General features: G+C 47.0%; 1 protein-coding gene across 1 annotated transcript; it reads left to right on the top strand.

Annotated features, from left to right (window-relative positions):
* The first annotated feature begins 11,090 nt into the window (after positions 1–11,090).
* Positions 11,091–21,522, top strand: LOC135994670 (somatomedin-B and thrombospondin type-1 domain-containing protein-like). The gene is made up of 5 exons (XM_065645424.1): positions 11,091–11,391; positions 14,188–14,382; positions 15,214–15,292; positions 17,052–17,228; positions 20,579–21,522. Exons 1-5 carry the CDS (start codon positions 11,091–11,093, stop codon positions 20,694–20,696), a joined length of 870 nt encoding a protein of 289 aa, XP_065501496.1. The 3' UTR covers positions 20,697–21,522.
* The last annotated feature ends 471 nt before the right edge of the window (positions 21,523–21,993 follow it).

Here is a 21,993-nt window from a genome sequence, read left to right as displayed (position 1 = left end):
TAAGGAGAAGACTCTTTTTTGTTTTTTTTTCCCAGCAGTTTCTTTCTCCTACAGCATCCAGTGTTTTTAAATAGATGTTCTGCAGCTATAGGCTCTTCTGTCCTTGTTGCCAGACCTGTTGCAGCGGTGGGATGGCACCCAGTGTCTTGGTTCAGCCCGTTTCTTGGCACTGTGGGAACTGCTGGTTTGTGTCCTAGCACCGAGGGTTCCCAGGCCTTTTCCCATCCAAGCATTGGGCACAGGGTGCAGATAGGGCTGAGCCCCTTTGGCACTGCTCTAGTTGTCTTCTGGCAGCCTTCACCTTGCAGAAAACTGCAGTTTACGTCCCTCTGCTCCCTTCTGTGATTTTCTTGCTTGTTCCACCCGTCTGATGCTCAGGTTCAGCTCGCTGTGTCAAGGGAGGGCTGGTGCTCTCTCACCAGAGTGAACAGAGGGGATGGTGAGAGCTCTGGCTTTCTGCACAGGTTCCCAGCACACACCACCAAAATCTCCCCTTTGCCCTGTGATACCTACCAGAGACTGGTGCTAAAGCATTCTAGATTGTTGCACAAGAAATTAAACTCTGGAGAAAAATTCTGGAGATGGTTCTCTTCATGTTTACAGAAACAGGTACTCTGGGGTCCGAAGAAATTTTCTACATATGTTTCTCTCCTCAGCGCCAATGTGGGGCTAGCAGGGACTAGATGGAGCCCCTGCCACAGGCCTTCTGGTGATGGAAATGGGCTCAAGTTTTTTATAAGGTGGGTGTGAAACATCTGGCAGTTTGCAGGTCATAACAGAATTGTCTTTGTGATGGGTAAAAATGGTCTTTTTGCCAGACCATATTCATAGTGTAAATTGAAGTAATTCCGTTATATTCCATAGGATCATTTTGGGTTCATGGAAACAGGTTCAGGACCATTTCTGTCTGTGTTACCTGACAATCTGCCTGATCTCTTTAGTGTTATATTTAGAAAAAATGTCTACTGGATAGTCTGCACTTCACTGTTCTCTGTTCAGTTTTGAATGTTGTGGCTGGGTCACCTTCGAGTCTTCCCTCTAGTGCTGAGAATAGGCTTGACTTCCTTAGTCTTTTCTCCAAGCAAACATTAAAGCCAGCGGCTGTCCTCATTTCCGTACTTGGCACTGACTCCCTCGGGTTCATGTGACCGTCCTCAGCAAGGACGTCCAGGCCCAGAGAGACGCGGTCTCACCACTGGCTGCATGAAGGAGCAAGGCAGACTTTCTGTCCCCGGCAGGGTGGCCGATGTCCCTCCGGTGGGCTGGGGGCTCAGCTGCTGCAGGAGGGTGGGAGGTGAGCAGATGCAGCCCCACGCTGTGCTGCTTGCCGAGGTGGATTCCCCGAAGCCCGTTCTTGAAAGCCGCTCTCTGAGGGTGAGGTGGTAGGTCAGCGCCCAGAGCAGCACACACGCTTTCAGCTCCACACATGCTCATTTTTCCTGCTGTGGGTGGCCCTGATGTCTTCAACAACCTTCTGGTTCACCGCTGCTCTGCAACTGGAAGGGTGAGGCTTGTGCTTTTGATCCTCCCACAGACGCTGGGATGCTTGCACATCAGTCCAGGGCCTGGCCTGTAGGCAGCAGCTACCTTCTGGATGCCATTTCTCAGTGGGAGGAAATACTAAGCTCTACCTCTGCCCTTGTTCAGCAGATTGGAGTATGAGCACTTTGTGTTGCACACCTGCAGCAACTGTAGACATTGCCTTACCCACCCAGTTTTCCCAAATCCAGCTGGAGAATTTAATGGCCTGCTGATGAAGAAAGGTGGCTGCGATCTCATGCAAATGGTTGTAAAACACTCACGAGAATGTTGCCATAATTGTTACGTGTTACACTGGCTTAGTTTCCATTCATATTTGCAAGAATTTTGTCTAGGAAAAAGAGATAAAAACTTATTTTTCCTCTGAGATAAAGCACTCACAGGGGAAGATCTGTCCTGAGAGTGAATCCATTTTTCAGTGGTGTGGATCAGGCCCTTGACACCAGCAGTTCAAAGCAGACTTTTCCTCTGAGTATTTGCTGTCACTTTTTTACAGCAGGATATTTATAGGTGCAATTTTCTTAGAAATCTACAGAGGGAGGACTGGAAGTGCCTTGAAAAGTTTTGTTAGTCAGCAATTTATGTCGCCGTGGAGACACCTCAGTAGGGCTTGGGAAAACTGCCTGGCGAAAAAGGTGCTTGCCAAAGGTGCAAACAGCAACGTGCATGTGGTGGTGGTTCTTAGCTTACCTCAACCTGTATGCCAGGCACATGCTTCACAGCAGCTGCTCTTGTGTCCTGAGGGTGCCACGTTCTGTGCCGCTGCTCACGGTTTCCCTCTGTAAACCCGCCCTGTCACTCGTCTGGACTATGGCACGAGCTCCCTGCCAGTCTCCCTCTGATCCTGGATGATATGCTGGCTGCCGAAGTGGTGCTGAAGTTCTTGTGCGGAGGTTGCTACCTGCAGCAAGTAGTGACATCATGATTAATCTCACTTGTCAAAAATTGCTAGTGATCTCCACACCATAGAAAATACGTAGGGACTCATGGCCCAGATCCTACAGGCAATAGACTAAAGATCCTAGAGAAGACCTGGAGAGATGGACCTGGTATTCTGCCTGTGTAAATTTGTGACGTCCCAGAATACAAGCAGTTCAGAAAAAACAGGTGAAGGTGCAGTTAACCCTTTCTCCTCAAATCTTAGCATCCTCTGCTTCTATCACTGTTAAAACTTCCATGGTGACTTACTATGATTTTCGTCAACAAAGGAATGCTCCTTCCAATATAAGAATAATGGGAAACGCCTGTTTTCATGCAATTATCCTTATGGATAAGAAATAAAGGATTCCTGCACTGCAGTCATGCTATCTGGAAACCTCGCCATCTGCTGAATTGTTTCAGATCAAACTTTTTCCATCCCGTATCTTTCCACAAGCCACTACAGGGTCTTTAATATGCCACTTCCTACAGTTACTGTAGGAAAAACACAGCAAGTTTCTTAGCAATGAAAACTGAATTCTGTTCTAAATGCCTTGGTGGAGTTTTACAGCTTGTTTATATACACCAACACTTTAATAGTGAAGAGAAAAAAAAATGTTTTCCTAACACTGAATTTCTTTATCTTCTGTTTACAATATTTTTATCCATGTTGTAGTTTGTGGCATAATTTTTCATGGATCTGGGTGTTGAAAGGAAGAATGTGCTTTCAGGAAGAAAAGTAAGTTTCTCCCAGGGTTCTATAATTCAAACCTGGCTATTGCTGAAATAGTGTTGAAATAGTAAAAAAGTTAATTTCTAGAGGAAATGAAAAAAATCAGTGCATCCTGAGTAAAATAAAGCAAAATTCTTTTTTCTCTGCATTTACTAAATTGCAAAGTGCAGAGTCTCCTATACCTTGGTTTTGCCCAAGGAACATGAATTCTTGACTGGTGAGTGCCTTCCCATGCCCGCAACAGCTGCTGCTCTCCTTTTAGAAAATAAATGTGATTGTTTCTGTCACATAATTTGTATCAATTGGCTAAAACTGTTAAATAGGTGAGCTAGAGTTACAGGTTCTGTTTATTTTCATCCCTGCTATTACTGCCTGCTGCTTCCCAGTTGCTCTCAAAAACGCCGGTCGCAAAAGGGACCCTTTGTGCTGAGAGTTGACTTCTGCGAGTTCGGGTCACTGCCTGGGTTTTCAGCTCTGTTTAGCATCATAATTTTGTGCTGCTTCTTAATGTTCTGTGAAGTGTTTAGCTATTGTCTGCAGAAAGTGAACTTGTGCAGACGGGTGTTTTTGACTGTCCTGGAAACTTGTTCATTTTAGATAAGGCCTCTGGTTTCATCACCTAAGTGGTACCTTATTGCAAATAAACATCTGCCTCTTTGTAGATTAGCTGTAACTTTATTAATTTACAAGGGTTGTTTTACTACCTTTTCCGTGTTACAACCAGGGGAAATGAGGACATTTCAAGAGGCAATGTAGGTCCAAGGCTGAGGAAAGGCCCAGAAACTAGGACTCATTTGTTCTGGGTCTAGTCCTACAAATGCTTAGAATCAGAGAATGTCCTGAGCTGGAAGGGACCCACAAGGATCATTGAGTCCAACTCCTGTCCCTGCACGTGGCCACCCCACAGTTCACACCATACGTCTTGGTCAAATGAAAAGACCCAGTGGTGACAGATTTGGTAAATAGGACCCCACAGGATCAGGCTTTGCGTACACTGCAGGAACAGGACTTTCCATGCCACTTGGTAGGCAGATCGCACCAGATGTGTCTGACCCATTGCATCCAGGAGTTGCCATGCACTTGGATTATCTCTGTCAGGCAGAGGTGTGGATCAGAGCACGAGTCTTTCCTTCTGTGGACTCTAGGAACTCTGCAGAGCAGAGGTTAAACTAGGGTCTGTTCTCTGACCTCTTTGGCTTCTCAACAATTTGACATGCATAAAATGAAGTTGGTGTGACCGTGCGATCCAGGCAGCACCCGGGCCGCAGAGATCCCAACAGTGTAATCAGAAATCAGTTGCTCCACTGGAATGCAAGCCTGTTCAAGACTTTTCTTCTGCTTAGGGGAAGGAATATGGCTTACCTTGTTCATAGGGCCACCTCTCATGACTCAGACTCTCACAAATTGTTCCTTTATTTTCTCTTAGGAAACAAAGAAGAAAACTGGTCCAAACACCAGGTCCAGAAAAGTTGGCTGGTTTTCTTTCTTTTTCCTTTGGGAAAGCAAAAGACCCAGAGAGAAAACCACTAAAAGCTTTTTATTAAAGTATTTATCTTTCCTATTTTCTAAATAAGACTTCTGGCCACTTTGAACCTTCTCCAGCTTTCATTAAAGATAATAGCGTTTTAATGACAGCGAGTTTGTTTCCTTTCTGCCCTGGGCTGAGTCATAGCCCTGGTCTCTATGGAGAGGCAGCCTGTGATGGGGTTGTGTAGTGGCTTTTTGGCAGAAGAGAGGAGAGGGCTGACACCGGTGTCCTCTGTGCCCATGGCCGCACCTGAATGAGATGAGTGAGACTTCCCTGCTTCTCTTCTAGCCTGACTTTGCCCCGTGGTCTTATAAAGCAGCATTATAGATGAGAGGAGAAGGCAGAATAAGCAGATCATACTTCCTATGAGTTGGCGTCTGCTGGAGACACTGGCTTTGCTATGTTGAGATGAAGCCTTTATCAAGGGTGAATGCTTTTGGGGTTTAAATCCAAGAAGGTGTTTTCTCAGCCATAACTGCTCTGCCATGGTGTGGATTCTCCCTGCAGTACCACAAGAATCTGCATTTTGGAGACAAAACCGAAAACCAGCAGATGCTTTGGACCTAGCTGGCCATACTGTTGGGCTCTGGAGAAGACTCTTGGTCTCGATGCACTCCATCTGGGAAGATGATTTTTCTTCAGGAAGATTTCTGAATCTTGCTTGGTATCAACACTCTCTCATGTCTCTGTGTGCTAAAAACTAGCAGATGTGTATAGAAGGGGAGTGCTGTTTAAAGGTCTTTTCACTTCTATTCTAAGATCTCAAAGGACACCGCAAAGGAGAGAATCAGGGTGCTGAGACTGAAACTCTTCCAAGTTAAGCTGTGTTAGGATCCCTGCAGATGTATTCTTTGCTTACTGGTCTTGATAAAAGAAATTTGCACCCGAATCTTTTCTCAAATAAGCCTTTTTTTAAAGACTTAATGCTCAGCCCTCTTCCCTTTCCTGACTCCCCAACACTTTTTTAGTTACGGCTTTCTGCACAGGGTGCCTGTGGTAAGCAGGCACAGACATTTTAAGAAAGCAGGAGCAGGTGTGAAAGTGAAACAGCCAGCTGCTCTAGTTCTTGCTATTGTTATGTTGAGTTTGTCAAAAGAAAGAAAAAAAAAAATTATTGCATAAGGATATTTTCACACATGAGACTCTTCCCTTTCTCTCAGCACTAAGAGCTTGTTATCTGCCTGTGTGAATTTGTCTTCATCTTGGCCTTAAGTGCATGAATTCATACTGTGAGTGGGGTGTGTGGAAAAGGAAAACCACATTCCCAGCAGCGATTTTGCTTGTTGTCAAAGGTCAGCTAACCTAAAGAAGGACTCAAGAGAGGCAGGACCTGTGAGGTGAGTGAGGAATTGGATGTTAGAAATGCAGCTGTGGCAGAGAAATCAACAGAGGAGCTGCTGAGACAGAGTCGGGGATGGTGGCACCTCTCCCTGAGTCCAGCCGCTGGCCAGGCAGCCCCTCCTGGCAGGGTGTTCTTCAGCCTGCAAGAGACATGGGTTAAGGGACAATTCAGTGGAGACCTACAAAATCCTGAGTGGCCTTGAGAAAGTAAATGAGAATTGATTGTTCCATGTCTCTTCCAATACAAGAACTAGGGATTCAAATTAAATTAGCTGGTAGTATGTTCAAAACAACTTTGTACACTGTGTAGCACGGCGTACTGCTATGAGAGACTCTGGCTGCTGCAACTTTACATGGACTTAAAATGAGATGGGAGAGAATCTGTGTAAGACACGGACTGAGGCATAGGCACCGCCTATTAGGAGATCCTGGAGGTGAAATTAGCAGAAGTGTGAGAGCACTCTGGGGAAATACTATACATTCAACCTATCATATTCTCTGCTGGGCATTCTGCTGTTAGCCACTGCTGAAGATGGATGCTAGGGGAGATAGGTCTTTGTTTTGATCCAATGCAGCTTTTCTAGTGGATGAATAAATATTTAGCTGCTTATCAGCAGCAGTTTGAGCTCAAATCCCAGTCCCTGCTCTCTGGTATGGTTAGGTCAGCTCTGAGAAGGGGTAAGAGGACACTTTGCACCAGCCTGTGGAAAGGAGGTCTTTGACCTGTCCTAGGAAGGAGCTGTGTGCACTGAGCTCATTTGTTGAGAGCTGGGGCTGGCAGAACTGGGACAGCAGCATCCTCGGGGCCTAGGATGGGATGAAGGGCTGAAATGCTTCAACGATTTCCTGCCACCAGGGCACGGGGAAGGGAGTTAATGAAATGAATGAATGAAACACACTTGAATGAAATAAACAATAAAACCTCAGGTGAATGGCTTCAACAGAATAGCTAGGCAGGGTAAATCCTTAGAGACAGCCAGGTGTTTCTTGCATGTGTTCCCTGCTTTTCCTGAGCTGGAGGCTTTTTTTCCTGTCTGCTGCACAGCAGGAAGGATCTGGGACAGGAAAACATTCAGCAAATTACAGAGTCAGAGAAGTGCTGTGAGCATAAAACCACAGCAGTGGCTTTGGCCTTGACGTCAGGCCAGCTTGCCCCTATTCTGCCTGATCACTCAGGCACAAGCATAATGGACAGTTTGAAAGGGAGAGTCAGTTAAGAATAGCGTGGGGCAGTTTGAATTCGTGTTGGTGGTCCTCTCCTCTGCTGCACTTTGTCTCCAGTTCAGGCAGGCAGGGTGCGAGAGCAAATGCTGCCAGAGCAGCAGCCTCAGAGGAGCAAGTGGAAATCTATGGCTTGTGTCTGACTATAAATACGGTTAAAAATTAAACAGCCTGTTTCAGACGGTGCTGAAGCATCATTTAATGAAGGTCGATATCCCCAGACATGTGATGATGGGATAGGAAGAAAAGGGTTGGAAGGTTTTTACATAATTGCAAGTTGGGAGCTCAGCTTCCAAAGGCTGGAGGGCTGATGAGAGCTGAGATTCAGTTTTGATTTGTACAAGTGCTGCCTGTGGTTAGAGCAAAGTCCCTGGTTATCAGCTATCCCAAAAAGTCTCAGCCTCTTGCTATATTTCCTGGTTTTGGAGTTTTGCTGCTTCTGTTGGAATAGTTAGTTGTAGGAAGCTTGATCATTTGTCCCAGCTTTTCTTTGAAATAAATGTTTCTGAGGGTTTCTCTGTTTCCCTGCTGATACTTAAAAGCTGAGAATGAAGTTGCTGTGTGCAACTGGAATTCCTCCTGGGCTCCTCTATGCCCAGCAGGACATAGCCTGTTTAGGACCACGTGTGCTAAAATTCTCACCAGCAAAGCCTGGAAAAGTGTGCCCTTGGATGCTCTGGGCATGAGATAGGAAAGGCAGGAGACCACGGGACAGACTCTGCTGCAGAAATTAATTTACGAGTTGGTACCTGTTCCCAGCAGCAAAATTGTAGGGGGAAATACTGATCTTTGCCTTCTTTTGGACAAGCATTGTTGCCATTGCTGTTTATTTGCATCATGTTCTGGAAAGCTTGTGTGGACTCATGGTGCTTCTTGCTGAAATACAATGAACAAGCAGAGCATCCTTTGTGACAGCCTTGAAGAAGGGTTTGAATGAGCTGGCAGCCAGCAGTCCTGTGGCCTTCACATAGCTCTAGAAATCAGCTCCAAGAAATCAGATCACTTGGTTAGCTACTTTCCTTCTGTGCTTTTACAGACTTGGTTGTGACAATGGAATGTAAAATCAGACACTCTAGCCAGATTTTTTTTTTTTTTTTTGGTCCTGCATATTGATGGCTCTGCTACTTTCCTTATTGCAGAAAGCACAGGAATCCAAGTTCTGCACAAGGGACACAAAGTGCAAGGGGCTGTATAAAGGCAGAACAAAGAAAATAGTGCTGTCTTAATGCATTTGCAATGATATATAAATTAGCAGGTGATGGATGGCTAGAGGCAAAGGGGCAAACACTTTGGAATAAGGTAAATCCTATTTAAAAGCCTGGTAAATCCTATACAGGCTACTTCTTTTGCAGGGATGTGGGGAAAGTTATGGCAAAATAAAATTTAAGAAGGGGCTGGTAAGCTGGTATTGGACAGTGTTCCCCATTGCACAGATGGGTGGATCAGCCTGTGGGCCAAGCAGGGACACTGATTAACTACCCGGAGTGAAAGTGAGAGTAAGCTTCCCTTTGTCCCTTTGAAGGGACTTTCCATCTGTGACATCCTCCCACCCCTCAGAGTTAATGAAGGGGTCAGGAGGGCCTCTGGGAACTGGGTCAGTGGCCGCTCCAGCACAGTGCCGCTTAATCAAGTAAAGGAAAATGAGCGCGAGAGCAAGAACGCAGCGTGGCCAGCCAGGGAAGCAGCTGGGTTTGAACAAGCAGATAAAGCTGCGTTTCCACCTGCCCTAGTGAGCTGCCTTTTGATGTTCCCCGTAGGTTGGAATACACGATCTCCACTGCCAAGGACAGCCCTGCAAACTGTTCTGCTGCTGAACCTCTCCTTGTAAGAGGGACCAGCCACATTTCCTTTCTGTAAAGCACACCTGCTTGTCTCCAATATTCCTTATAGGGCCAGAAGTCCCACTTTTAGACTCGGCAGTTGTCTTGCAAGAAATCTGTTGCTGGGCTGATGTGGTCCAGCATGGCTTGGTCAATGTTTTCCTTGGCTTCCTTGACATTACCATCTTTGGAGCCTGTCAGGGGAAAAAAACCCAAACTCTAAAAAAATCCCTTAGGATTATGTCGAACTAGAACAAGGGAGAACAACTGCTTTCGGACTGGGCATGGGAGATGAGCAACAAAGTTTGCTCCCGAGAACTTTAGGTGGGGGTGGCTTGAATATAAACCCTACTGAGATCTCTGGACCAAAGTCCAGCTTTCCTAACAGCACAGAGTCATTCAAAATTGCAGTCTTTATGTGGATGCATTGCTTTCTAAAACTGACTTTCATTCAGTCAGTTTTCTGTGTCTCAGAATAATAAGTCTCATAATGAATGTGTTCCTCCTACCCCAACAATGGTTGGCAGGAGGACTTGGAGCATCTGTGCTGGAAACAGAAACACCTGGGAAGCGTTCTCTGTTACCGCCCCTCGGTTAGTTGCGCAAGAGTTGCATGGGCCTCTGGTTTGCGTTGACTAATTAGCTGAGTAATGCAATCTCCTTTTGAATGTTCTTCCTGTTCTAGATCAAGAATGAGACATACGTTGAGTAAATGACTTACCCGTGGTGGTCACAGTGAGTGACTCATTGGCAGAGGCTGAAATTAACACCTGGTATCGTTAAATTTCTGCTTCCTAGAGCCCATGGCCTCCTAGTGCTCTTTGCTTTCCTCTCCTGGCCTTTTTGCCTCTTGCCCGCTGCAGGATTTGTTACTTGTGTGATTTCCAATGTGACAGTATCTGACCACTGCCAAGAAAATGAGACCTCTGTCTTTTGCTACAGACATCTATGGACCTACAAAGAAGCTAAAGTTCTTATTTCTTATCTTTTTAGAACGTGTTACCATGCTATGCCTGAGCTGGTGTGGTACCGGGTCCACTCTGCTCCCATGCCTCCAACATTGCACACAATGGTGTCAGCCTGTCCTCTAACATCATTTTCTGTTTTTCTAGAGGCATCCTTGCTGCAGTCTCCCTGAAGTAGGAATGCTCTGCCCATAGCCACTGTTAGTACAATGGCATAATCAGTCGCAAAAAATCAGTGGGTGGGTTTTATAAATCCCACTTTGGTATTCAGCAAGGTATAACATCTGTTGTGATCAATATTTTAGAGCAAGTCTGTTTGATAAAAAGTTACAGTAAAGCCTTTAGCTTCCTACTGAATAGCTCAATAATTCACAGGAGCGGCTCTAATCACTTAAAGCTTTCTTGCATTTGGAAGTAAGAAAACTCAGAGTAATTCTGTAGAGAGGCAGTACAGCCAGCTGGATCCCGTTCCTTACAAGCTGCTGTACTGGGAATGAAGTACTTGCAGGATTTTAATGGTTCCTGAGGTATGCTGGGGTCCAATCTGGCAAAACCCCAGTCTCTTTTACCATTCGTTTTTGATAATAATCTTTATGCTAATTTGGCTGGCAAGTGCTAGCAGGAATTATACCCTTTAGTTTTAAAAGTCTGCAGAAATACAACTGTCGGATGCACGGGCATCGTGAGGTGCCACGAGAGTTAAGGCAAAAAGCCCGTTATGGTAGGGTGAGGAGAAGAGGGTATTTGTGTGAAGAACAGCCTGCTGTTGGTCCGCTGCGGGGCAGCGGCCGTGGCTGCCAGCCCGGGGCGAGCAGCGGCTGCCGCGCACCGCCCTGTGCGGGAGCGGGGTCCCGCCGGCCGCCCTGCGGCTCACCCCGCCGGGCTGGCGGCTCCGCCCGGCCCGCCCCGTGCAGCGGCGGGGCCCGGGGGAGGCGGGCCGGCTCCTTCCCGCTTATCGCCCGCTCCCGGCGCCGTGCAGCCGGGCCGGGCTGCGGGGAGCGCAGCGGGGCAGGCGCTGTGCCGCCATGGCGGGCTGTGCCGCCGTGCTGGCGCTGCCGGTGCTGCCGGTGCTGCCGGTGCTGCCGGTGCTGCCGGTGCTGCTGGCGCTGCCCGCGCTGCCGGTGCTGCTGGCGCTGCCCGCGCCGCCCGCGCTGCCCCGCCGCGCTGCCGCCGGCTGTGCCGCCCGCGGGCTGTGCTGCCCGGGCCGCGACCCGGCCTGTCTGAGCCACGGCCGGCGGCCCGACGGCTCCCGCGGGCCCTGCTACTGCGACCAGGCGTGTGCCCGCACCCTCGACTGCTGCCACGACTACGCCGAGACCTGCCCAGGTGAGTGGCCGGCGGGGCTGCGGCCGCTCCCCGGGCTTGTCCCTGCTGCCCCCCGAGCTGAGCGGCACCTGCCTGCCCTCGGGGCTCCGGCTGCCTGACCGCGCCGCCGCGCTCTGCTTGGTGGGAAAGGCGAGAGGCTGCAGGCGGGGAGGAGCGTGGCCGAAGGAGGGATGCTGCACACACTTGGCTGCACACCTGGGTTGTGGTTCTCAAAGGTGCTGAGGTCTCCCGCGCCACCCTGGGGCAGGTGGCGTCAGGATGCTGCGTGTTTGTACAAGACGGAAATGTGAAACGGGTTGTTTCCTGACTGAGAATCCCTCGATCCCTTTGGCTCTTGCGGATTGAATTACTGTGGGTGAGATCAAATCTGTTGCTCACGTTAATCTGCACATCTGTGCAAAAGGCATCGAGAGCTGCAGCGTGTGACTGCAGCTCCAGCATTCGGTCTGGCGAGAGCCTTGACCACAGTGCTTGTGCTGCCGAGCGGCAGATGTGAATTAAGGAGATAAGTCATTTTAGAGTAGCGCAGTCTTATATTCCCCTCCCTCAAACAGCATCCTCAAGGTGTCTTATTCTCTCACATAATGCCTTTTTTTTTTTTTTTTAAGCCTGTATAGCTGCGCCTTAGCAGAGTTTTGCTCTAGGCAGATGGGCAGACCTACCCGTGATTTAATTGTGCTTTTCCTTTCAAGAGAGAGCTGGAAAATGGGCAGGAAATAAATGCATTCCAAAGTGATTTAAACAAGCTTGTGTCTGTGAATGAGAACAGGCTGATTGGTCTGGAGACCAACAGCTCCCGAGTGCAGCAGAGAGCAGCAGGCATCAAAGTGCCATCCACGGGATCCCATAAACCTGCCTCCCATAAACCATCCACCCAGGTCTGCAGGGGGGTGCAGCTTGGCTGTCCTGGTGTCGGGGTGTCAGGACAAGGTGTTGGTGCTGGGTGCCGCAGCGCCTTTGATGTCTGACCAGGGTTGGGCTGTTGGGTGTTCCTCAGCACCACTGCCCCAGAATCCTGCTCGTCTGGGACGACTGGGATAGACAGGAAATCCTCGTGTCTATTCTTCATAGTACAGAAGAATAATAATAAATGTGTTTGCAGGCTCTTGTTCCGCAGGGTGAGGGGAGGCAGGGGGCAGTCACTGCTCCCCGTCCGAGCTGGGTGCCTTGCAGCGGTACCACTGCCACCGCTGTCACCGCAGCTGCCAGCCCAGCCGGGAGCTCTCCCAGCCCGCTGTGGCTCACCGGGGCACTGACAGCGTCCTGCTTACGGAGGTCTGCTGAGAAAGCTGGTTTTCTGCAGGATGAGAGATTTCTGCATTATTGCTTGTGATTAATTTGTGCTGGATGTAAGGGACTCATTTCTACTTTGATTTGCATTGCCTTTGTCACTTGGCCTTTTTTTTCAGTAGTTTTCTTTCTCCCACCACTAAAGAGCTAATTTATCAAACTGACTCGTAAAACAAAATATTAAGGCAAAGGCATTCATGTCTGATGCTAAATGAAACTGAAAAGAGCAGAAGATTCCAAATAAATGAGATGCACAAAAGGATTATACTGTTGGGTAGCCTGCAACCCAACGCAGAGTCTTTTTTGTGTGTTGCATTACTGCATATATGAAATGTCTCAATTACTTAGGTAATTGATTTACTTCCTAATCTTTGAATAGGTTTAAAAAGCTGTTTGTGGTGACTCTAGACAAAGAAGAAAAGCAATAGCTTTTGAAAGCTCTTCCTAAAGTTTCTAAAGACGGGCATTTTCAAAGGAAATTAATGCAGTAATTAGGGGTTATCTGTGTTGCATGGGAGAACAAATTGAGGTATCGAGCTCGAGCTGCTCAGGAAGGCTGGGATTCACAACAGCGTTTAGCAGCTTAACCCCCAATCAAATCAGTGGGACTCAGGCTTTTGGATGCCTTTGTAAATTGGAGCGCGAATATCTGTTACTGCAAGATACTGAGCATAGTGGCTCTTAGCGGATTTGAATGGGCTCATTTGCATGTTTAAATTGAGCAGTAGATTACTAGTGGGGCTGAATTCAGAACGCTGAGGAATTCCTCGTGTCTGAGCTCAGTCATGGGCCAAATTTCTCCATCCTTGTGTAGTTTGCCTCTTGCATACTCGCAGGGACTTTGGTGGAAGCTAGCGCAGTGGATACTGTGTGAGAGCAGGAAGGGATGCTCAATGATGTGAAGATTTTTGAAGCATTACTTAGTGCAGGTTCTCTAAATTTAAAGTGATGAGTCACATCCACAAAACATTTTGGGATTGGTTCCAACACGTACAGAGTGGAAGTCATTACATTGTATTTTGCTTCTTGAACTCAGCTCCAGCCTGCCATGCGAGGGTCCAAACTCCATGGCTGGTTATCATTTGCCATGTGACATCTGGCAAGAGAAGTCACTAATATTTTAGGCTTTATCTGCATGAAGGATCTACAACACACTCTCTTTCCTCCTGCTCCTTATCTTCCTCTTCTCTTACTGCTCGGTTTGACTCTGTCTAATTTTAAATCTTTTCTTAGTTACCCGGTGTGAATCCCAGTTTGCGCGCGAGGCTTGCAGCGGTGTAGCTAAAGGGAGGTGACTGGCCCCGTGTAGACAGTCCTAGATGGCCGGAGCTTCTGGCCAGGTGGTGTGGGAGCAGAGCTACTGGGAGCTGCCCGACCCACTGGGCGAAGGTGTGAAATAAGGAAGGTTGTATTGTACCGTGTCAGAAAGCGTCTTTTCTGGAAAAGGCACATCACTTTTGTCTTTTCTGTAAGCTTCCACATCCCCCTTTGTTAATCTTCTTCCAGTTGTCCCCTGTGTGGTATCTCAGTGGAGTGTCTGGAGTGGCTGCGCAGAGCCTTGCAAGACAACGTACCGTGTTCGCAGGAGGCACGTCCTCCAGGAGCCCAGGAACGGGGGAGAGGCATGTCCTGCGCTGGAGGAGAGGGCTGGCTGCGTGGAGTACCGCACCCTGCAAGGAACAGAGTGCAAACAGTCCCTGAGTAAGTCCCCTGGAAAAGTAAGTGTCTGGGTGATCGGGAGGACTCTTTCCTGGGCCAGCAGAGCTGATCTTCCTTTACTGTATTTGAAGACAGTTGTTTTCAGACACCAGCATGTTTGCCCTGGGCCTGTCTGGTGTAATTGAGAACTGAGCTTTTCACACAGGGATAGAGAGAGAGGAAAAAAAAATCCTTCCTGGGGCATATTTAAAAGTAGTACCTGCCATTTGCTGTGATCTGGTGTGTTTAGAAAGTGAAATATTACAGGCTTGTTGTGATCTCACTTATGCAAGTGTAAATCCCTGGCAATAGAGTTGGTAGATTCATGCCTGTTTAAAACTTCTGTAAGTAGGTGTTGAGCACACTTTTTTCTTCTTTTTTTATATATGTATATATATTTTTTTAATGAGTCATCTGCAAAAAGTAATGAAGGAGCAATGTCCATCAAAAGCAAGGTATGACTTCTCTGTACTGGAGCAGGGTACAGGCAGCGGAGACCTCCAGCTGGTTTCTGCAGAAAAAGCCTGATTTCGTTTCGTTCAAATCTGTTGGAAGTTGGTATTGAGTATTGCCTCTCCCTCTGTCTTTTGGGTGTGCCTGATAAGTAGGCTCACTCTGCTCAGGCAAAAATCTGGCAAAAATACAGATTCTTTTTTAGTGAAATGGTTGATGGTCACCAGTAATATGAAAATACAAAGTTAGAATTTTTTCATCCCCTGCTGAAGATAAAGCTGTATGACATTAAAGGCCCGTCTTTACAGTTTTGCAGATGTAAACAGCCTTAATACAGTATTGCCACTTACGCTATGTACTCTTTCTCTTTGATATACGCAGTCCCAGCATTAATAACGACAGGAGGGTTTGGAAAAGCGAGGAAAAAAAGAGCTGCAGCTGATGGCAATGAAAGAACAGGGTAAGTTGGAGGCTCAGTCATACTCTGCCTTTGATGATTCTCTGGTTGCAGTTTTGGGTCCAGCTTTTTGCTGATCGGAGTTGACATTTCCCAGCAGACGGGTGGCACTTCACTAGAGCAGGGTGCTGCTCTGCCCGCAGCGACAGCCGTATCTGCAGTGCATCGGAAGGTTGTGGGTCTGCCTTGATGTAAGGCCAGTACAAGACGGAAATTCAGGTCTTCATTCATGGCATTGCTGCTCTTTAAGGTTGTGTGATCAAAAAGCCAACCACCATTCACTTCAGCTCTTCCCAATGTGGAATCTGGTGCAGTTTCCACTTTTTTTCATAAATGGGGTAAATTCTCAGGGGGCAGAGTTTGCTATCTTGTTGTAAGGGAAGAACGTTCCCCTCCCATTTCAGCCTCTCTTGGCTATAATGCTGCCTGTTTTCCACCGTTGCACAGCTCAGGTACACACAGGGTTGTGCAGAAAGCTCTGTTGTGTTTTACCTTCTGAGACACAGCCGCTCCTGTGTGTGCTGCTCTGCCGCCGGGCTGGTGCCTCAAACACAGAGGAGCTGGCATCAGCCTTCCCAGTCCTCTTCTTTCCCAGGCGCGGTCATCGCTAGCAGCAGCAGCGCCGATGGGAAGAGTTTTCTTTCACCTTGTAGTCCCTTGTACACAGCTTTGCAAGCTAGTTTTTCTCCAGGGGATCTTGTTGCAGTCCCTGGTGGTTTCCCTGTTTCTTGTTGAGAGCTGCCGTTCCAGTAAATGCTGTGTGGATTTTCCCAGAGCTGCTCTTGCAGCATTAAGTGTCCATGCACCTGTTGATTTATTTCCCCACATGCTGTTGTGTGTATAAGTATTTCCATAGTGTATGGGTGCATCCATCGCCCTCACTTAAGTTTCTGAAGGAAAGAGTGTCTCTTCGCTCTGAGCCTCCCTTGAACTGCTCATTAGTTGAGCCTTCTCCCTTTTAAATTCAAAAACGTGAGCATAGCTCCATTGCACACATATTTATCCTTGCTCTTTCCCTCAGATAAGACAAGGAAGCAAACTGCTCACATGGTTCGGCGAGCTGCTTGAAGGTGTTTGGAAATCTCCATGACTGATATACAACTAGTCTAGATTAGAACCCGATTCTCTGTGTTTATAGACGATTACTGAACTTCCTTGGTTTTCCTCTCCAAACAAGACCAGTTCTTTGGGGCTTTCCTCTCAGGTTTGGTTAAAAGCAGAAGTGCGGAGGACAGAAGTGCTGTGTCAATCTGGTGGTTCTCCCACCAACATGTGACAACCTCATTTAGGAGGGAGATCGTCACCAGGAAAACCTTTACAGACCGAATCTTAGCTCCTGTTGCAAGTTTAGCTGCAAAACCTATTATAAGTAACTGAGAGCAGGCGATGGAGAAAGTGTGGTTCAGAAAATGGTTACCAGACCTGGAACCAGGAGACCTGTCTGTTGGTTGTTTTTTTGGCTTTAGTCAAATGCTTGACCAATCTGTGTCTCTATTTGAAAAACAGATGCCAGTAATAACTGCTATTATTTGATATGTGAGTTGAAAACACCAGCAGAGTAGCTTTATTTCCCATTTAGCCTTGTCAAAATCCAGGTATACCACATGCTCTCGTTTTTATGACCTTGAATGTGTGTGTGGGTTTTGTGTTTTTTTTGTCTTAATGAGTGATGTATGTTCACCCAGTTTAGTCTGGCTCTTCCAGTCCCGTGGCGGGCTCTGTCTGGTTATTGGGCTAAGCTACTCGGTTATTTTGGTTGCAGGTACTGTGTTGAATTCCAGCTCGTGGCCATCACGCCGGGCTGCCTGCACAGCCACCACTCGTACACCCACTGGATGCAGTACCTCAGGGAGGGCCACACGGTCTGCGTGGAGTGTCAGCACCCGGCTTTAGACTCCACAAGTCTGCATTGTTACGGGGATGGCAGTGGAAGCAAAAAGTAAGAGTTTTTGCTTTTGTTTTCATGTTGAATTTTTCATTCTTCTCCCTTGATCTGCTGGTGCCAGTTTCATAGTGCGCTACACACAGCTCTCTGGAGCACTGTACATACATTAATTAGTCTTTGTTGCATACCATGAGTTTCTTGCAGAAATGAAATGATCTGGTGAAGCTCATGTATTAAACCAGTGGCAGAGCCAGGACTGAAGTGTGGGAGTCCTCGCGCCTAGTCTGCTAAATCTCACTGGCTTTTAAGTGGCACAGGTGTGGAGGTTTTTTGTTTTAAAGACACCCCAGTCATGCTTCTAAGGTTAACATCCTGACAGATGTCAAGTAAAACCAAAACTGTTTCCGATTTTTGAGCACTGGGGATTTTATTTGTACAAGTGACCCTTCTGGTGAGTGACATCTGGCTTAGGGACTTGGGGTGTGTGCTGGCACCTGAGGCTGGATAGAAGTCCTGTTAGATCTTTGCACTCTCAGCATCCTTTCCCTGGAAAGCTGAAGAAGCTTTGGGGTGATTGATGGGGACCACCCAGATTGTATGAATTGGGCAGACTCCAGCAAAGATGAAGGGAATGGCTTGAAGCTGCAAAACACATCTGTGGCAGAGCCAGCAGCAGAGGAGTCCTGGCTCACGAGGCTCTGATGTGGTCACTGGAGGAGCAGTTCCTGCATTGCTTTTATCCTGATACTTTTAACCCCATTGTTAGTTTATTGAAGGCATCCTATGAAACTGGCAAATCATTGCCTGTCAGTGCTGGGCAGGGGTATTTTTGCAATTTCTATAAATGTTGAAATAAGCATGTTCATCTGAATTAGCAACTCTAAACTAAGATTATCAGGCCTCCAGCACACACTGTGTTGCACTACCAGAACTACAAATAACGACATTTTGAGTCAGGGTTTATCTCAGGCTTTTAGTAAGAGGAAGTCATGTTACAGCCTTTTCCTTCCCTGCCTCAGCTTGTTATGTACAGAGGTTCCAAAAGCTTTTAGATATAGAAGAAAAAAAAATCTTAACTGGTGTGGCCAGGAGTAGCTCTTACCTGCATTCGACACGTAAATGATTATAAAAGCTTACAATAATGTTATTTTACTGAAACCCTGGAGCCAGACAGTAACATCAGATTAAGTGAAATAAAAAATATATTCAGGAATTCATTTCCTCATTTGGCTGCAAAAAGAGGGGGACATTTTCATTCACCTGATCTGGTGAACAGCACTGTGTGTGGAATGGAAGCACAAAGAAAATGGGACTATGTCCCTTAGGAATGATGATCTGATCATCAGGTGTTGGCAGCTCGAAGGCTGGAGAGGGGCAGCGGTAATGGATTCGAGGTCAATGGTGATTAACTCGGTTTTGAATTTTTGCTTGCATAACTCTGCTGGTTGCCCTGCCAGGGAGATGTGGACAGTTTGTGGGCAACCTCAGAGCGGTGGTGATGCCGCGGACCTGTGGTCCTGCCGGCCCGTGGCCCTGGGGGTGCTGGCTGAGGCTGTGCATCCACAGCTGCTGTCGTCCCACCCACGCTGTGCCTGCGCTTTGCTGCTCACCCTGTCAGTTCGGCAGCTTGTGCCAGTGTTTAGTTCCCCGAGATATTGTTCCAAGAGTGACTCTCAGGAAGGAAAACATCTGACAGAGTTTAAAATAAACTCAGCAATGCTGGTATATTTTGATGAGTATTTCCTAATTATCTTCTTGTGTCTAAGTGGAGTCTGGCTTATAAATGCTTCAAGTTAAAGAGAGATGCTTGTTAATCTGTGCCTTCCACCTGTCTCCCACTCTGTAGAAGGTGCTAGTTCGTTTTAACCCCTTTTATGCAAGCTCAGGAGTTTTCCCCAAAGTCGCTGATTTAAGACCAGATCTGTGGCCATCAGGTGAGGATAGCTGGGATAATTCAAGAGCTTGCACTGGCTTCTTTTTTCAAGAAGGTTGTGAGATGAACAAGGCAGAGCATCGAGCTGTGAAACTGATCTGTTAATTTTGGATCATCTTCTGAAAGATCTACAAATAAAGCACAGACTTGACACTTGTGAAATTGTTACTCAGCCTGTGTCTAGGAGGATCAGCTGCTCTTCATCACCTGGAGCAAGATGTGGCCTTTGTAGTACATAAATGTCCAGACTGCAGCACTTTATGCCCATGCTTGTGGGGCAGAGGGAGGGAGAGGATTGATGGACTTGATTTATAGCAAAGTCAGCCTTTCCCACCAGCAAGATGAGAGTAAGCAAGTTTATCTTCTGTATTTAAGGAGTAAAGCCTTTTAAAGGTAAGGCTGCAGCCCAGAATTTTGAAGTGAATGGGACTGCTCTGTGCGCAGCCTGCTTTATCTGAGATCTTAATCCTCCCTGTGCAGATTCTGGTATTTTGAAATGACCTCAAGCCAAAAGAGAAATACAGTGAGCCTTTTCCAACCATGCATGATGCATAAAACCCTGCTCTGGAGCATGACATCTCATTAAACCAAGGGCAGGGTTATTTTTGTGGAGCTGGAGCAATAATTCCAGTTTCCACAGAACTATAAACCAAGCAGAAGTTAAGGGTCTGTTGGGCTATTCTGCGGGCAGCTCTCTACATAGGGCAAGAGCTGATCCAGTTGTGGTGTTTGCGCTTCTCCAAAGGTCAGGGCTGGGACGCACGGATGTGAAGAATTCCCTTAAACCACTCCATGTTAAGTCTGGAAAGGGGCCCAGTGCTATAGCAAAATTTCAGTTTCTGTGGCTGTTAGGCCAGCATTGCTTGTGCAGCCACTGCTTGTGAAAAACGGCCTGTGGATCTGCTTGGTTGTTTAAATAGGAGATTTCTCTGTTCGGTTCTGGTCAATGTACTGATGGACTGCCCGAGACAAAAGATGGGGGTTTTTTTGTCTTCTACTTAACACACCTGTGAGCACCCTCACAGGGGAGCATGATGTTATAAACAAAAATGGAGAAAGAGGTGTTTTGCCCACTTTGCAACCAGTCAGGCGTTTCAGTACAGGAGTCGGGGGATGCCTGTGTGCTTTGTGAGTCATTGCAGGCAATGATGGGCACCTCGAGGGGATGTTTCTGTCAATCCTTTCGGACTTAACACCTACAGTATGTGCTGCTCTGGGTTCTTCCAGTCCTGTGTTCCTACGAGGACTGATTGTGGCTTTACTTCACACTATTATAATCCTATGGGGATCACTGTGGTTGCTTTTTCTTTACAGCGGTAGAAAGGCAGAATTGGGTTCGTGGAGTGAAAATCGATATTTTTTGCAAACTAAATGGTATTTACTGGGTGATTTAAGCCCTCATTGTACAAGTGACTGCCCTGCAGCAGAGGTGCAGCACATTAACTTTCTCCCTCTTCTGACTGTGTTTCAGGAATCAGCTATTGCACTGGCAGGCGGTAGGGAACCCTCGATGCAAGGGAACCTGGAGGAGAATTCGCCAGCTGGACACTTGCTCCTGTCCTTCTGTTCACAGCTTCTTGTTCATCTAACTTCTCCTGACAGTCCCAGCAAGTGAGTGCCGTGATGGCTTGTCTGGCACCAACGTGTGGCAGCGGTAGGAACCACAACAAAAACAATGACTTCTCCATGTCGGAAGCTGTACCACTTACTTTCAGGTGGTTGCTGTCTGTACTGGGGCATCCTGAATCCTCTCTGTCCCTGTGTATTCCTTGATTTCCAAAGAAATCAGACTGGCTGTGAGGTGCTGATCTCTTTCTGCCCATCCATCCCTCAGAGACGCCTATGTGACCCTGGTGACTTCTTGCAAATTCCCCCTTTCTTGAGAGGAACGAGAATTCACCAAATAAGAAATCGGACAAAAAAGGCCATATGAACCAAGGTTTAATTATTATTTTTGTAAAGTCTCAGTGAAAAATCAACAATGCAAAATAAATTAAGTGCCTTCTTTTCATGGCAATGACACTTCTTCGTGGATACTTCCTGCTCGTGCTTATGCATCTCTTCCTTTTGTTTTTGCCTTCCCTGGTCTCATCATTTCATATTGATCCTCAGTCTTACAGAGGGTTGATCTCGTGCTGCTGAGATAATGGCAAAACTTAGAGATGAGCCTGTTCAAATCTGTGAGAATAGAAGGTACCAGGGCTAAATGGGCCCTTGGACTTCAGGTTACAAGTTGTATTTCCGAGTTGCCCCAAAATGCAGTGCAGTCCTGGGGCTCTAAATAGGAAGACATCCCAGCTATACCAGGAGGGCTAGCTATAGCCTTGTGTTTTCGACTGGAAAATATTTGAAATATTTTCTTTATATTCTGCTGATTTATATTCATACTTTTCTATAAATGATAATAAAGGAGACTGGAGACATTCTCCCAGTGTTTATCTGTTTGATTAATCTGTGCAGTGCCATCTCTTTAGTGCCTGAACCTGCCTAATTTGTTCCAGCCAATCTTGTCGCTGACTCTTCTGCTCCAGCAGGTAAGACGGGAGGAAAAGTCACTGCTGTCCAGTTCCAGAACTACTCAGGATTTACAGGTCAAAATCCAGCACCATGACCTACCACTATGCAGGAGGGGATGTGATGTTTCTTTTAACATACACATATTTCTGAATCTGCTTAAACAAAATTACAGAAAGGACTTGTGCTTTGTGGCAGAGCGCTGCACTGGTGGGCATCTAGGTAATTAAATTTGTCAAAACCCAGGTGAGTGGCTGGGAGTGGTTCCAAAAGAGAGTTTTAGTGCTCAAATTTGCCTCTAGATTTGGATCATGAAACATATCTGGTGACCATGTGGAGGGTCTTTCATGGAAATATTAAAGGGCCCTGCGG

The sequence above is a fragment of the Caloenas nicobarica genome, chromosome 15 (assembly GCF_036013445.1).
Source record: "Caloenas nicobarica isolate bCalNic1 chromosome 15, bCalNic1.hap1, whole genome shotgun sequence".
NCBI lineage: Eukaryota > Metazoa > Chordata > Aves > Columbiformes > Columbidae > Caloenas > Caloenas nicobarica.
The sequence above is the reverse complement of the archived record's forward strand: the minus strand, read 5'-3'. Positions and strand labels throughout refer to the sequence as shown.